Source organism: Lissotriton helveticus, chromosome 12 (genome assembly GCF_964261635.1).
Source record: "Lissotriton helveticus chromosome 12, aLisHel1.1, whole genome shotgun sequence".
NCBI lineage: Eukaryota > Metazoa > Chordata > Amphibia > Caudata > Salamandridae > Lissotriton > Lissotriton helveticus.
The window spans coordinates 217,289,288-217,303,084 of NC_136073.1; the positions used below are offsets into that span (position 1 = coordinate 217,289,288).

The window sequence follows — 13,797 nt, forward strand, 5'->3', positions numbered from 1 at the left end:
AACAGGCCTTTAAAATAATGCTATGAGAATGATAAGGAGTATACTAAGAAAAAATAACTTTAGGTCATTTGAGCCAGGCTAAATTAAAATGTTGCTGTCTATTAGTTGTTTATGCTAGCATCAGATATAACTTTAAGCGTATGACCACAGACTAAATAATATATATATATAAAAAAAAACCTCTTCAGACCAGAATCTAAAAAAAAATGTTTTTGCATTTGAAGTAAAAGAACCTGCTGTCCTCAGTGCAGAGAAAGAGGTGCTGTGCAGAAATGATGCATAAAACATTCAAAAATGATTACATGAATGGCTAACAGGCAATGAGTTGACTATGGCTGGCCGAAATATAGATAAGGCAAGAGACTCACCGATGAGATGAGTAGTGGTGGGGGTCAATATTTCATTTAAAGGCCCCCTTAGATATGTTGACATTTCGAACCATATGTACTAATCAGGGGTTCATCTTAATGAACAACCGTATGAATATGTGCATCTGAGATTACGAAAAAATACACAATAAAGAAAAACGAACCGATTAATAGTCATGAATGTGGGTGATAGTGCCTAATAATAAAGAAAAAAAGACTTACTGGGGCCCTTACCTGTGTGTGGAAAACAAAGATGGAAAACGTGAACAATAAACCACACCGATGAACTCAAGAAACTATAGTGGGACTCTCAGTAGTTCTCTAACAAAACGTGGATACTCACAATATGAGAAAACACGCTGTTGTTATTCAGTGTATACAGGAGCATCACATCACATCAATCCTTACGGAGGCACAACTATGTAATCCACATTACATCATGAGTGGGTCAATTCGTGCCAGGAATATTCAGCCACGGCCCGTGTAGATATGAGCGGGCAGGCAGGGTTGGGGCAGGATTTTGACAGACGATGACGAGGGAAAATTAATTATTTATTTAATTTTCCCTCATCGTTCATGGACCCCCCCACCCCCAGCTGGCCTCACCGCCCTTACCTGCACGAGCCGCGAGTGGGAATAATACCAAATAAACGTACTGTAGGGATTGTTACAAAGACTCAAAATCTAGAGTCATGAGGCTAAAATCCGCACAGAAGTCCATTACACGGATAGTGCAGAAACTAGTGAGCCCAGAGTGCAAAAAAATATAAAACAAAGGGACCCAGCCCGCTAGAAGGGTCACACAGGAGAGGAGAGGAGAGAAGCAACCAAGTACTACTGTTATCAGGTAGCAAGAACAATGCAAAAATTGGCAGGCACAGACACATGATTTGCATGTACAACAGAGCATTATGCAGGGAAACCAAGAAGACAAAAGAGAAGTAGAGTTCCCGTGCAGAACATCGGGCTCATTGCCATAATGTCCAAAACTCATTACGGAGGCAGGAAGGACTTATAGGAGGCAGTGTCGAGCTTTGTTCTGATAAACAGGAGATAATGAGAGAGAGGTGTAACTTGGGAAGGTTGATGGAAGTCTCAGTCGAACAGTGAGGAGATCATGGTCTGCATATGGTACAGGAACTGCTGCGGGAAGCCTGGTTTCAGCAGGCAGACATCGGGGTACAGGAACAGCAAGATCCTGCACCTCTGACATTGTGTCATAACTACCAACAACACTTTTCTGAAGACTTGAGGTACAGAAGTTGACCCAAATAGTAGGACTGCAAATTGATAGTGAGCAGAACTCACCACAAAGTGCAGGTACCTCCCGTCCGACCGCAGAGACAGTATGAGAAAAGATACAAGTCGAGGGACACCATCTAGTCCTCTAGCTCCTAAGCCAAGAGAACCTCTTCCAGAGACAGCATTTTACATTTCTCCTTGCAGAGGAAATCGTTTAGTAGGCGGTGATCTAGAATGGGACAGGGGGCCCTGTCTTTCTAGAGAACTAACAAAATAAACAAAATAGTATCCTTGCCTAATCTCATTCTTGCCCATCTCCACAGCTCCTTTGATCAGAAGAGCTGATGCCCCTGCTGCAAAATGGAAACATGGTCATCCAAGTTGATGAAGAGTGGACTGGGAGGAGGCGCGTCCTTAAAGGGAATGACGTAACCCTGCCCAACAATCTGCAGGATTCAGCGGTCCATTGTGATAGCCTGCCAGCGTGTCAAATGATGGGATACCCTCTCCCTCCCAAAGGTTGCACATTTGTCGTCAAAGGTGGAGTAAAGACGTTTCACTCTAGAGGGCAGGGAGGAGGTGTGAGAGGACTACTCTTGCAGTCCACAACAGTTCCTGGACTCATCATAACCCCTGCAGTTGTGCAACAGCTTGTTATGCTGCTGCACCAATTGTGAAGGCAGACACTGCCATAATGTGATACCTCAAAATTGCCCCGGACCTTGTCCTAGTGATGGGAAAGCAAGCTGGTCCCATAAGTGGGCCTCTGCTCATTCCTGCTTGAAATATTTCAAGGCCAAGTCCATTTTGTTGCGGAAAAGGTGAGTTCCATCAAGGCCATGTCCACAGGCCTCACTTGGCCGTCTCACAGAATCTGGGGGAGCACATCCAAGCATGGAGGGGGGTGCCAGTGGAAAAGCTAATTGACCAAGCAGCTGAATCCACCAGCTAAGGCCCGCCCACTTTTAAATCTGGCAGGTAGACCTTTATCTTAGCAGTATGCATACCCCACCGCCATTGCAACCGGAGTATACATACCACCAAGATATAAATCTGGCTCTATGTAAATGAGTTTCAATTATATTCATTGCATGTAACATTTCCTTACATGATCATCTTCAAAATCGGACTCTCCTGGACCCACACTGAGCATCTCTGCATTCAGTGACTGGGCTAGAAACGAAAACTACAACTTGGGTGCAAGTGCTTAACTCACACACATTTTGTAGAACTATCCAGGAACCCGATTACAACTGGGATAGTAAAACTCCCAGGTGCTGGGTGATCAGACATGAATGAAACTGTTTAACAGGCATAGGCTGCCCACATAGAGTTCCACACCAAGAAGCCTCAGAGATAGTAGCTATGCATTCCAAATTGCATGTATTTACTCTTTCTCAAAATCAAACTGTTGCAAAATTGAGACACAGAGGTGAGAATAAAAGAGAGGGAACGGGTGAAGAAATGTTCTTGAAAGAGGGAGAGGTAAGAGGGGGATATAGAATGAGAGAGAAAAAGAAAAATTAGCTGGAAAACACGTTCCAATTTTTATCCGTTGCTTTGCACACTCTCATGTGTATCATAAATGTGTATCTGTTATTTCAATGTCCCTGTGCACTATTGTGTACCCTCGACCTCTCATCCGTTGCTCTCTGTTTTGAAAAGTTTTAGTTGATTTATTATTTTTTTTTTTTTGAGGGCACTGCAGCAGCAAATCTCAACCGGGCTGTTTACTAATATTTCTACTCTCCTGCGCACTTTCTTATATAATTTTTCATTTACCATTCCAACAGGTCCGTTGTCCATGTTGGAACGTTAAATTAAGAATGCCTATCTGTGCGCTACAAGGCATGAGGACACATGCTTCACGACACATGCATATCAACCGACTACCATCTTGGAATGGCTTTTCAATAGGAGAAAGCCCATTCTATGATGGCCGTCCTTACGTCTGCATGCACGAGCATAAGCCACAACAAATGTGCATGCATATCTCAAACCTCATGAGAACCACCTCTAGAAGATACAACTTAGCACCAGAAGATAATCTCTACGGCATGAAGCTCCTGAAGCCAGACAAACTATGATGTGAAAGATGTTAGTGCCCAAAAATCCTTGGTCACCGACGATCAGGAAACACACACGCCTTTGCATGTTTTATTTTTTAAAACGTTCATATGTTTCACTTTATCCTATGTAAGTTTCTGCACTTGTTTTCACGCACACACACAAAATCAATGTTCACGCACAATGGAAATACACAGATCACAGCCACAAGGGGTTAGGAGGCATTACCTGCCAAGTGCCACCTAATTGCTAGTGGTTTTCTCAATGCTTTCCTAGGGAGGGAATAACACATACCACATATGCAAGATACAACATGGCCCTTAATGCTGGAAGAAAGGCACCCATTCTCTATCTTAAGTTGACATATGCAAATATACAAAAGATGTTAGTACCACAATAATGATACTTACTCTTCTTTCTTGCCTTGTGGTCCCTTCAGTTTTGTCTCAAGGCCCCCGAAGAAGCCCTCTGTTTTGGCGGATGTGTTCTTAAGGAGCCGCTCAGCAATGTCTTTCTTTTCAGCCAGCCAGCTGTTGGCCGACTTCAAGTAGGCGTCAATGCTACCAGTGGCCGTCAGCTTCTGTTTATTCTCTGTGAGTGGCGAGTGCGTTTTCCCTAAAATCAACAAGAGATGGACTTGGAATTCTGGATACTTCGAAGCAAAGTTATTTATCAATAAAGCATATGCCATCAATAAAATAAAACCAACAAATATATAAAAGGTATGGCACCAACCACAGCTTGGACATCTGAAAATCTGTTTTCAAAAGGCATGTGGCATGTGAAAAGGCTAGATATTGTGACTGCACCAGTAGAGCATTGGAAAAGATCCTCCTTTTAAGCAGATTTTAGACCCTTTGGGCCCACCTTAACAAATCTAGATGAAATTACCCAAACATGGCACATGTTAAGCTTGGATTTTGTAACATGTGGTCAAGATCTGCTAATGGAAGGGAACAGTGTAGTAAAATGGTCAGAATATTATACTTGCTCATTTAATAATGCAATGGTCTTAACAGCAAAGTGAGAAATCAAACTGCTGAACGAAACCTCAACTCATTTCCAAAGTAAAAGATCAGATCCCAAATTAATGCAGATGTTTTTGTAGAAATGGTGAATTATGATCAGGTAGTTGATGGAAAATTCTCCCGAATAAGATTTCTTCTGCGCATGCTCAGAAGTATATTAATTTCTATGAATCACAGATCTAATAATTCAATCATCAACCTCTGCAATTGTCAACCTCTGCATTTGACAGGCTGAAGGCTTTTGGTTTCATTTTCTGAAATCTTCTGGATTTGTGGATTTCTGGATCCTTGGGGAACATGAAATGGCGTTCACTATTTTAGGAATAAATTCCACAAGTTCTGGCATTAATCCCTGCCATAACTAGTGAAGATAATCTCCATCAGAGGGTTGTGCTTTACATCTGTGCTTCTAAAAAGAGTTTCTACTAATGCAGATTTAAGCAGAAATCAATCTCCTTTGGGAAGAATTGAGAATCCAGATGTTCATATCACCTACCCAAATGAGGACTCATGTTTGGAGAATTGGATTTTGGGTAACTTGACTGAAAACAAACCCATCTACACATAGGCCCCTGTTTGGTGGCCCGGCCAGACTAAAAATAACAGATGACACTATGGCCCCAAAACAGCACTTCAAGGGCTTTCATTTAACAAAATAATTCCTAATGTGAACCATCATATTGAGCATTTCAATCAAACCCTGTATTCATAAATGAGGAGTGGAAACATGTTGTCTTCGTGACATGTCAGCAAAGTCTGACGGCACAGTCCATGTTTGGTGAGATGATTTGTTAAACAGGTAACTGCCAGTGTTAATTGAGTGTGACTGATTTAACATAGACCACAGTCACTTAGTAGTGATAAAGGTACGGGTTCATGAGTCTATAATAAGTGGGACTTAATAACAGAATTCATTATGTCATCTGTGAAGGCATGTCTGATCATGAGCAAGCATTTGGGAAGGTATAATGTGCTCGTACCACATGGGGTAAATTTGCTGGCGTTTGCATATACATTGTTCAATGATCTAACATTGACTATGATATATAATAAATACATTTGGGTCACATTTTAGAAATGTATGTCATGCTGCCATGGCATTATGTCAATGCATAAAAGTTTTTAGTTTGTATAAATAATATTAAGTAAAATAATTGCTTAACTATCCACTCCCTAAAGTCAAGTATGGCATTATTCTATAGGATTTTATGACACTTTAAGTAGTTCAATATCTTATTTATGCCTCTTAGCTATAAATATTTGGCAGGTAATAAAGGATAAAGATCTGTTTACTGCGACTCTGTTACTCTAATTTGTAAGCTCACTCCCATTATCAACTTTATGGGTATCCTATGTCCTAGTGGCATGGCCAGAAAGTACAATGGACACGTTTATGCATCAAGCACAGCATGCTCCCATTTCTGCACTTAAAAGCGCATTCAACAGTTCTCGTCAGATAAAACGTGGCCATCGTTTGGTGCTTTGGCCAATAGTGGAGTGGTACGTGGTAGGGCATTGAGAGTGACAAAGAATCAAGTGTTGCAGCTTCACCACACAGCTACCTCTATCCTCCACTTGCATCGGACTCTCATATGTTGTCAACTTTTTAAGTAGATTTAACAGCATGCCAGAGTAAGAAAGAGGATGAAAGGCACCATTCAACAGTTTAGGATTAGGCAAACCAGTGGCAAAGAACCGTCTGGCGAAATGTTGCATCATTCTGGGAAAAAGCCTTAAGAGAGTAGTGTTGACACAATGCATGCAGAGTAGCCCAGTAGCACACACAGCAGACTGGCATATACATGTCAGGGTAATACCTGCAAAATTCCAACTTCACTCTTGTGGTGCTCACACCATAAAGAAGCTGACTGCCAACCTAAGAGTAACAATGTGTGCTGATACATGACTTTGTCCATCTGTTAACGCTGGCTTTAGCAGCGTTCGGACAGCCTCAATGCTTACAAAGTTCCTCACTAGGTGATCGGAAGAACACAGGTCCCTGGTTATCTCAAAATAAAATTCTTCAAGCGCACCTTACATCCACAATGTAAATTGTCACTTCAGGAGAGGAAGCATAGGGACATAGAAAGAATTTAATGAGCACAATCCCTTAGTTCATCTGGAACTCCAAAAGCACTTTGGGGATGAAGGACTAATGAACTCCGAGTCCTACTCTATACTTATGTAGAATTGTGAGTGGTTACATGGTGCCAAAAGCTTACAGCTCATTTCTGTCCCTGACAAATGTCTAGGCCACCAAGAAAGAAGTCTCCCATTAAAAAGGTATTTACCCTTTGGTAATGAACCTTCTGGTAGAAACTCTCTAACCACAGATACCTCACTTTTACAATATTCATAGGCACCTGACTAGAGTTGGAGATTTTTTCAGCAACGCTCACCGCTCCAGAAGTGATGTCGCAAAGCCACATACTCTTGGGCACTGATGTCAGTTATTTTCTTTCCATGCCCTTCAACCCTGATCCAGAGCTCTGCTCCCAGCTTTGTCCGTTTTCCACGACCCCTAACCAGACAGTGTGACAGGGAAGAGGTCTACCCTGAAAACAACAGGACTCAAGCTGTGATGTGACTGCAGGAAGCAGATGTAAGTCATAGACCAGCACGACTGACTGGTGACTGGGCTCAGGGTCACACAACATCATCAGTTGAACAGGTGAGTAGGTCATGTCATTCATTAGTTTTCAGTGACATATTCTCATACATCCGCTCTTCTACATAGATCGTTTGAGGATTTACTACCTGCCTTCAGAACTTTCAAGTTGTCTGATGTGACACCAGGGTGGTCTAAGGTTAGCTCCTCAGTAATCATGCCCTCACACAGTGTGATGCTGGCAAGTTTGCAACCCCTTCCCTTCCTATATGGGCAGAAGGCATTCTCTATGGGAGGATGCAGGAAGGGTCCTTCTGAATTAGATTGAGCAGGCACAAGACCAAAGCTGATGCCACAGCTGGCAGGATGGCTGAACATCAACATATCTATTGGATTTTCTGGATCGCTCTCAAGAGCAAAGACATAAGAATCAATCCATCCCCAGGGCATCTGAGCCCCGTAACCGCCAAGAATCGCACTGGTCTCACTTTGTGCTCAGATGAATAATAAATGTTTACACAGATAGACAATGTCTCAATTTGAAGACAGAATCAAGAATTCTCTGGTGAATTTTCCACTAGTGTAGCAAGAGGAGAAGACTGCTCAGCCAGTCCACTCGGATCTTCGTGGTTCTTGCAAAATGGAAGACTAACAGCAAGATACTTTAATGCAAGGTCTATTCCCGCACTTCCAATGCCAGCTGGCAGAGCTGCCGGAGCGCTTATCCAAATAAAATCAATCAGTTGTTTTGTCTGTGTGAACTATTGTCACTCCGCAGCTCACCTTTAGCAGAAAGGCTGTTGGTGCTAGGAAGATTGCCTTCAGCTCCAGTGTGTTAATACGCAGAGATAAATCAATACTCTGCAGAGACAGTAGAGATCCCAAGCTATGGAAATGTCTAGCTATAGACATGAACTGTTCTTTTGATGCATCAAAAAAGCTAAACCCAGGGTCACAACTTGGTGAGGACCCGAACCACAGCATTGGGACCGAACGGCAGAGTACTGTACTGAAAGTGTTGCTTTCCCACCATAAAAAGAAGATAGGGCATGTGACCCTTCAAACTTGGAAGCAGACATTGTTGTAGGGATTCTGCGGAAACACAGAACTATGCGTAGGATTATGGGCCCTTAATATATAGGGACTGAGTCATCCTACCACCTTAGTACCCATGTGCCCGGGACTGACTAGCTATAGTGTCTCACTTGCCCTCCTACTCACTCACTGAGAAACAAGTGATCAGACACCCACCCCAGAACACAACACTACAGACTCTCTCAGGAATCGTGGTTGCAAGACACACTTTTTCACTCACTCTTGTGCTCGTCCACAATATGATCTGACAGAGAAACAAACAAGTTTAAAATACTTATTGTAACTAACGTGTTCTAGTATGCAGTATACGTGCCACAATAAGCAGAAAAATGCATAACAGAAATACAGTCAGCATAGCAAGTAGTCCATAAATCATAAAAAAGGAGCTGTCATAGTGAAAAACAGTGTAGCCTAACCTCACTCCCCTTGTATAGAAGCAGGATGATTATATATTACAAGATCTCTGGACGTTACCTGCAGCCTCCGTACCTCAGTCTATAGATGGTAGATCTACATCATAGGTGCTGTCCTGCTCGTCTCTCCAAGTGTGTGCTCCCTAGCCATGCATTCCAATAAGACCAAAGTACGTATTCCCAAACAACAGCTGCTTCTGAAGGTTTTGTCTAGATGCTAGGGCCTGACCATAACAGAATTAGAAGGGGCATTGTTGTACGACCTTGTTCACAATGTTCAGACTTAATACCAGGAACCTGCAAAGCATGAAGACAGTGGTAGGTTCTCATGTCAAAGTGTCAAAAGAGGCATTTGCAAAATAAACTCTTGGAGTAACGTGTGCAAAGCAGCGTGCAGCCTATAGCATACTCATGCTAACTTTGGGAAGACAACAATATCCCTGTGGGCCACGTGACAGCATCTGAATGTACACTATACCCCACCAGTCAGTATGTCAGGAAACCGCAGCACCTGAGCCAAAGACAGCATCTTGAACTTTTGTTGTGGCAAGAAATGATTTAAAAAAGAGATGTCTAAGATGAGAATGAAACTGGCTCACTTTTTCCTTGTATAAAAATAGCAAAGTTTCTACGTTTGGGATCAGGTGTACTGCTCCTAAAAACAAGCTGTGTCTGTGCATTTGCAAGAGTTCTTGAGATGCTGTCTGTTGCAAATGAGGCCCAGATGAAAGCAGTGGTGGCAGCTGTCGGGCACAGATGTTCTTCACCATTGAGAGATCTCATGCATCTGTGGTTATTTTGATCCAGATGTGGTAGAGAGAGAAAGTATTTGAACCTCCTAAAATGGTGAAAAGAATGGCAGCTAGTACGACAAAACCTATTGGGACTCTATTGCCTCTGCTGTGGCTACAGAGCAGGCGTATACGTCCTGTGAGCGCCTCTTCTGCCTGTTTGATTGGCATTTTAGTAATCTGGTTGTTCTGTGACTGCCTTGCACTGCAGAAGGTCCTCATTCAAAGGTGGTTCAAAATAGTTATTCCTAAGTATCAAAAGAAAGGTTGAAGACATAATCCAGTGTTTTAAGTTAACAATCTAAGCTATGAGTGCAGGAACATGGATAGTGTTCATGGATCTGCCAACATCACTAATAAGGTTTCTGGACATAAGCAAGTTTGGTTCTGCAACTTCATTGTCCTGGATGAGCCCGGACATATACTCCTCTTGGGAGCAGTCTGGGAGTAAGGTGGTCATTCAACTGACCTTGTGTCACTTGATGTAAGTCACAGAAGCCATGACAACACCAGGGTTAGCCTGTCTTAAAAAAAAATGCTTTGTGGATTCATGCATTTTATTGCAGTGTCTGCAGATCCTTGGCCTCCTTGTGAGAGGGTATCACTTTTCCCCGTCAGAGAAGCCACCATCGCAATTCCTGCAGACAAAGACTGGACAGACTTTGTAAGTCTAGTAAATGCTGCCTGCCCAAAGATTTTGAGACTTCAAGCTCAGACAAAGATGTCTTCCAGAGCTCCTGAGCTTGCTTGTGGCTCAATGATCACGGCAGGCTTTTGTTGAGCAGTTGTCACCGCACGTGTAGGTTCCATTGGTGCAGCAGGTGCAGTGGCACTGGTGCCCAGAGGCCTGAGGGGCCCACTAAGCCCTCATTATTGCTGTGTTTCACAGTTCAAGCAGTGAACGGGGTGACATTTCCTGCCGTGCACTAAGATCCACGACACACTGGATATGTCACCAGATGTCACTGCCACCAGCATGCAGATGTCCTCAGCAGGGCTTCAAGTGACAGCACTTCCAAAACCTTGGCCAAATGGCTTGCTTCAGAGACAGGTCCATTGGGGGACGGGTGGGTGGGGGGCGGGGGGTTGTCATTCATCCCTCAAAGTCCACTAGGGGTGATCACGACTGGCATATAAACTGGGACCTGCTGTGCTGGTTGGGTCTCCGGGACTGATGCTTTGGGGCTGGACTAAAGTGGTGCGCCAAAGTCAGAGGGAGCTGTGCTGGGAAATGCGGAAGCTGCACTGGAATGGACAAACATTGTACCGGGACAGTGACTATGGGATTTTTGAGGGGTGACATCATATGCTTTCGTTTTGTACCCAGAGCATTCAAGAAGGTGATCACTGACAGTATATCGGAACTAAAAATATTGTGTGGACAGAATATCGTGTCAAAAATATTGAGGACCAAAATATAGAGAAAGTAAGTGCCACTAGGTAAGTACAGATTTACTATTGTTAACTCCACATCTAGATACCTCGAAGATATGTACATATCGTCAAGGTACATATGTGTGGAGTTATATAAAGTAAAACTTTACTTAGCTATAGAAACGTACCTTCACAATATTTTAGTCCTCAATATTCTTGGCATGATATTTTGTCACAAAATATTTTTGGTACAGATATTCTGTGTAAACACCCAGGAAAGATTCTGGGCTAAGTATAAAAGGCAGCATGGAGGTGATGCCAGGATTCAGATCCAAGCGCAGCTGGGAGGTGCTCCTAGGCCACCGGCTCCACATCTGAAAGATTAGATCAATCTTCTCTCTCTGCCGCGGAGTAGGTTGCCTGTCAGGGTGACAAGAAAATAATGGGGGAGGCTCCAGATTCAAATGAGTCCCGAAGACAGGAGACTCCAGCGAGTTCTGCAGCTGTGCCAGGGTGACCATCCCCAGCACCTGGTCCAGAAAGACTTGGGCTGCAAGGGAGAGTGACCAGGTAACCTACTCTGCAGTGAGAACAGTCTCTGATGTAAGGGAAATATCTAAAAACAGACCACTGCTGGGTGTCCCGTGTGACTAGCTTGACAAAGTCAATGTTTTTATTCTGCCCTTCTTCATGGCAACGATGATAAAAAGAACACCGGGGGAAGCCAACCGCTGGCAGAGAGGCTCTCCGTTTACACACTGGGAGCACCCACCTTCCCGACTGCAACCTGTAAAGAGCAGAATCTGGGTAACACGACTGCGGCAGGCGAGGAGCCTGGAGATGGCTGCCGGGTCATGCTTGGGCTGTAACAGGAGAGGAGGTGGGCTCGCCTCTGGAGTCAACGATGACCTGCGCTTTTATCTCCGGGATGTTCAAAGATTAGCAGACTTGCTCTACCTCTTGGTGCCAAAAGCTTGCAGAATCAGGACCAGGAGAGAATGGTGCAAGCCGTTCATTAACTGGCAGCATGGCACCTTTGTACCAAGATGGTGAACTGGGCTTGAAGAAATAGCGCAATAAAGTCTATTGAGCTAGAGAGGGTTGGTCCCCCGTGGAATCCTCTACTCCTAGGCATTCATGCCCTTTCCCTGGACAAAGATAAAGGGTATACCTGCACAATTTGTCTGGTAGAAGGGTAAACACATCCTTAAGACCAGTTACTTTCACATTTCCCGAGGTGACCCACAGGGCCTGTGAGAGTGGCCTCTGTATGGAAGGGGACTGATCCATGGAGGGACGTCTTGTTATCCAACTGACCGAAAGAGCGCTCAGCCCCATGCTCAGGGGTCAAGACCATATACTCGTGTCCTGACTCTTCTTCCCAATGATGAAACCCAACTTCTCCTAAAGGATCTATGTGCCTCTACTTTGCGCATAATTGTAATTAGTAGATTTATATAGCGCTGCTTGTCACCCGCGAGGGTATCCAGGCGCTGTCCAGGGGCACGGGGAGATTAGGTGATTTGCACAGAATCACAGGATGTTGAGCTGATGACAAGACTCAAACCCATATCCCCAGCGTCAGAGTCGGCAGCTCTGGCCGCTGCACCAGACCATCTCCTCTGGCATTAGCCAGTCTGTCTCGAAGTATCCTCCTACTCATGGCAACACACAAAACGCAAGCATGCACCGGATGCTTCACACAAACAAAGGACACAGGGTTATGTGTGTCAGCTGATGCAAACTGTCAATGACAGGACATGCACAGCTTAAAGCAATAGCACTGCAGCACAAGGTACCATAGACAAAGAATGAGGAGAGTGGAGAAGAAAAAAGTTCAAACGAAAAAGATCTAAAAAAAAATATTCTGTTCAGTGGAAAAAAGAGGATCTGGTGAGGGCGCACATATGTGAACAGCGAATGTGGTGTTGGTGCGTAAAGCTGTGAAATTAACAGGTAAAGAAGCAGATTAGGGTCTCACCTCTAGTGAGTAGGTTACGCACACAAATTAAGAGTGACAAAGAGCTAGCACCAATCAGTGCTTTAAATGGGCCAGTACTGTCCGGTACTGAGTACCGTCACTTTACTATTTTGAGGGGGAAGAGTACCTGCACTTCAAGAGTGACGTAATACTTTTATTTGGAGAGTACCGGTACTTCTCAGAAACAAGCAGGTACTCTGATAGAGAGTACCTGCACTTCTATTTTTCCATTTCAAGCACTGGGACCAAGCAATCAGTATTTTTCTTTTCTATGGTCCATCGAATTTAAAGTGCAAGAGCTTTAAACTTTAAGACAGAATAGGAATCTATGACATCAATTACTTATCCTAACAGACCACAAATTATGCATACTGTCTGCAGCAGGCAACAAAGGAGAAGGCCTTACAAATTATATCCACTCGAATGGCACGCTGAAGACTACACAAGTAGACACAGTCCTGCGAGTCTGTATTGCAGCCAGCAGGTGGCGCTCTGCTACAGACCGCAGTTCAGATCCGGATGCAGTTAAGCTATTCTGCAGAGCAGCCTGGAGGGGTTTGCGTGGTTAATGCTGCGTTTACTTTAAGCCGTGATAAAACAGCTCTGCAGCACAGTGCTTACCCAGGTAATAATATGTGAAGCACATGGTCATGAGATTCTTGGCAGGTCCGAAGTCATCCATCTGGTGGCACCTGAGACAGTAAGATACAGAGGAAAGTCCGTTAGAATATACCTCAAAGATGTGGGTCTTTCATAGCCTCATTTATTCCTTTATTTATATAGCACAAAACGGTACATTACTTCAAAACCGACAGAAAAAAAGCTACAAC

At 43.8% G+C, this 13,797-nt stretch overlaps 1 protein-coding gene across 3 annotated transcripts in view; it reads right to left on the reverse strand.

Moving 5' to 3' along the window:
• Positions 1 to 13,797, reverse strand: part of KIAA0513 (KIAA0513 ortholog) — a 472,380-nt gene that overhangs the window by 69,978 nt on the left and 388,605 nt on the right. For all 3 annotated transcript variants that reach the window (XM_078670087.1, XM_078670085.1, XM_078670086.1), the window contains 2 exons: positions 13,589 to 13,659; positions 4,088 to 4,292 (listed from right to left, as the gene is read on the reverse strand). In XM_078670087.1, coding sequence (XP_078526213.1) covers positions 4,088 to 4,292; positions 13,589 to 13,659 — 276 coding nt within the window. The remainder of the gene's footprint in view (positions 1 to 4,087; positions 4,293 to 13,588; positions 13,660 to 13,797) is intronic.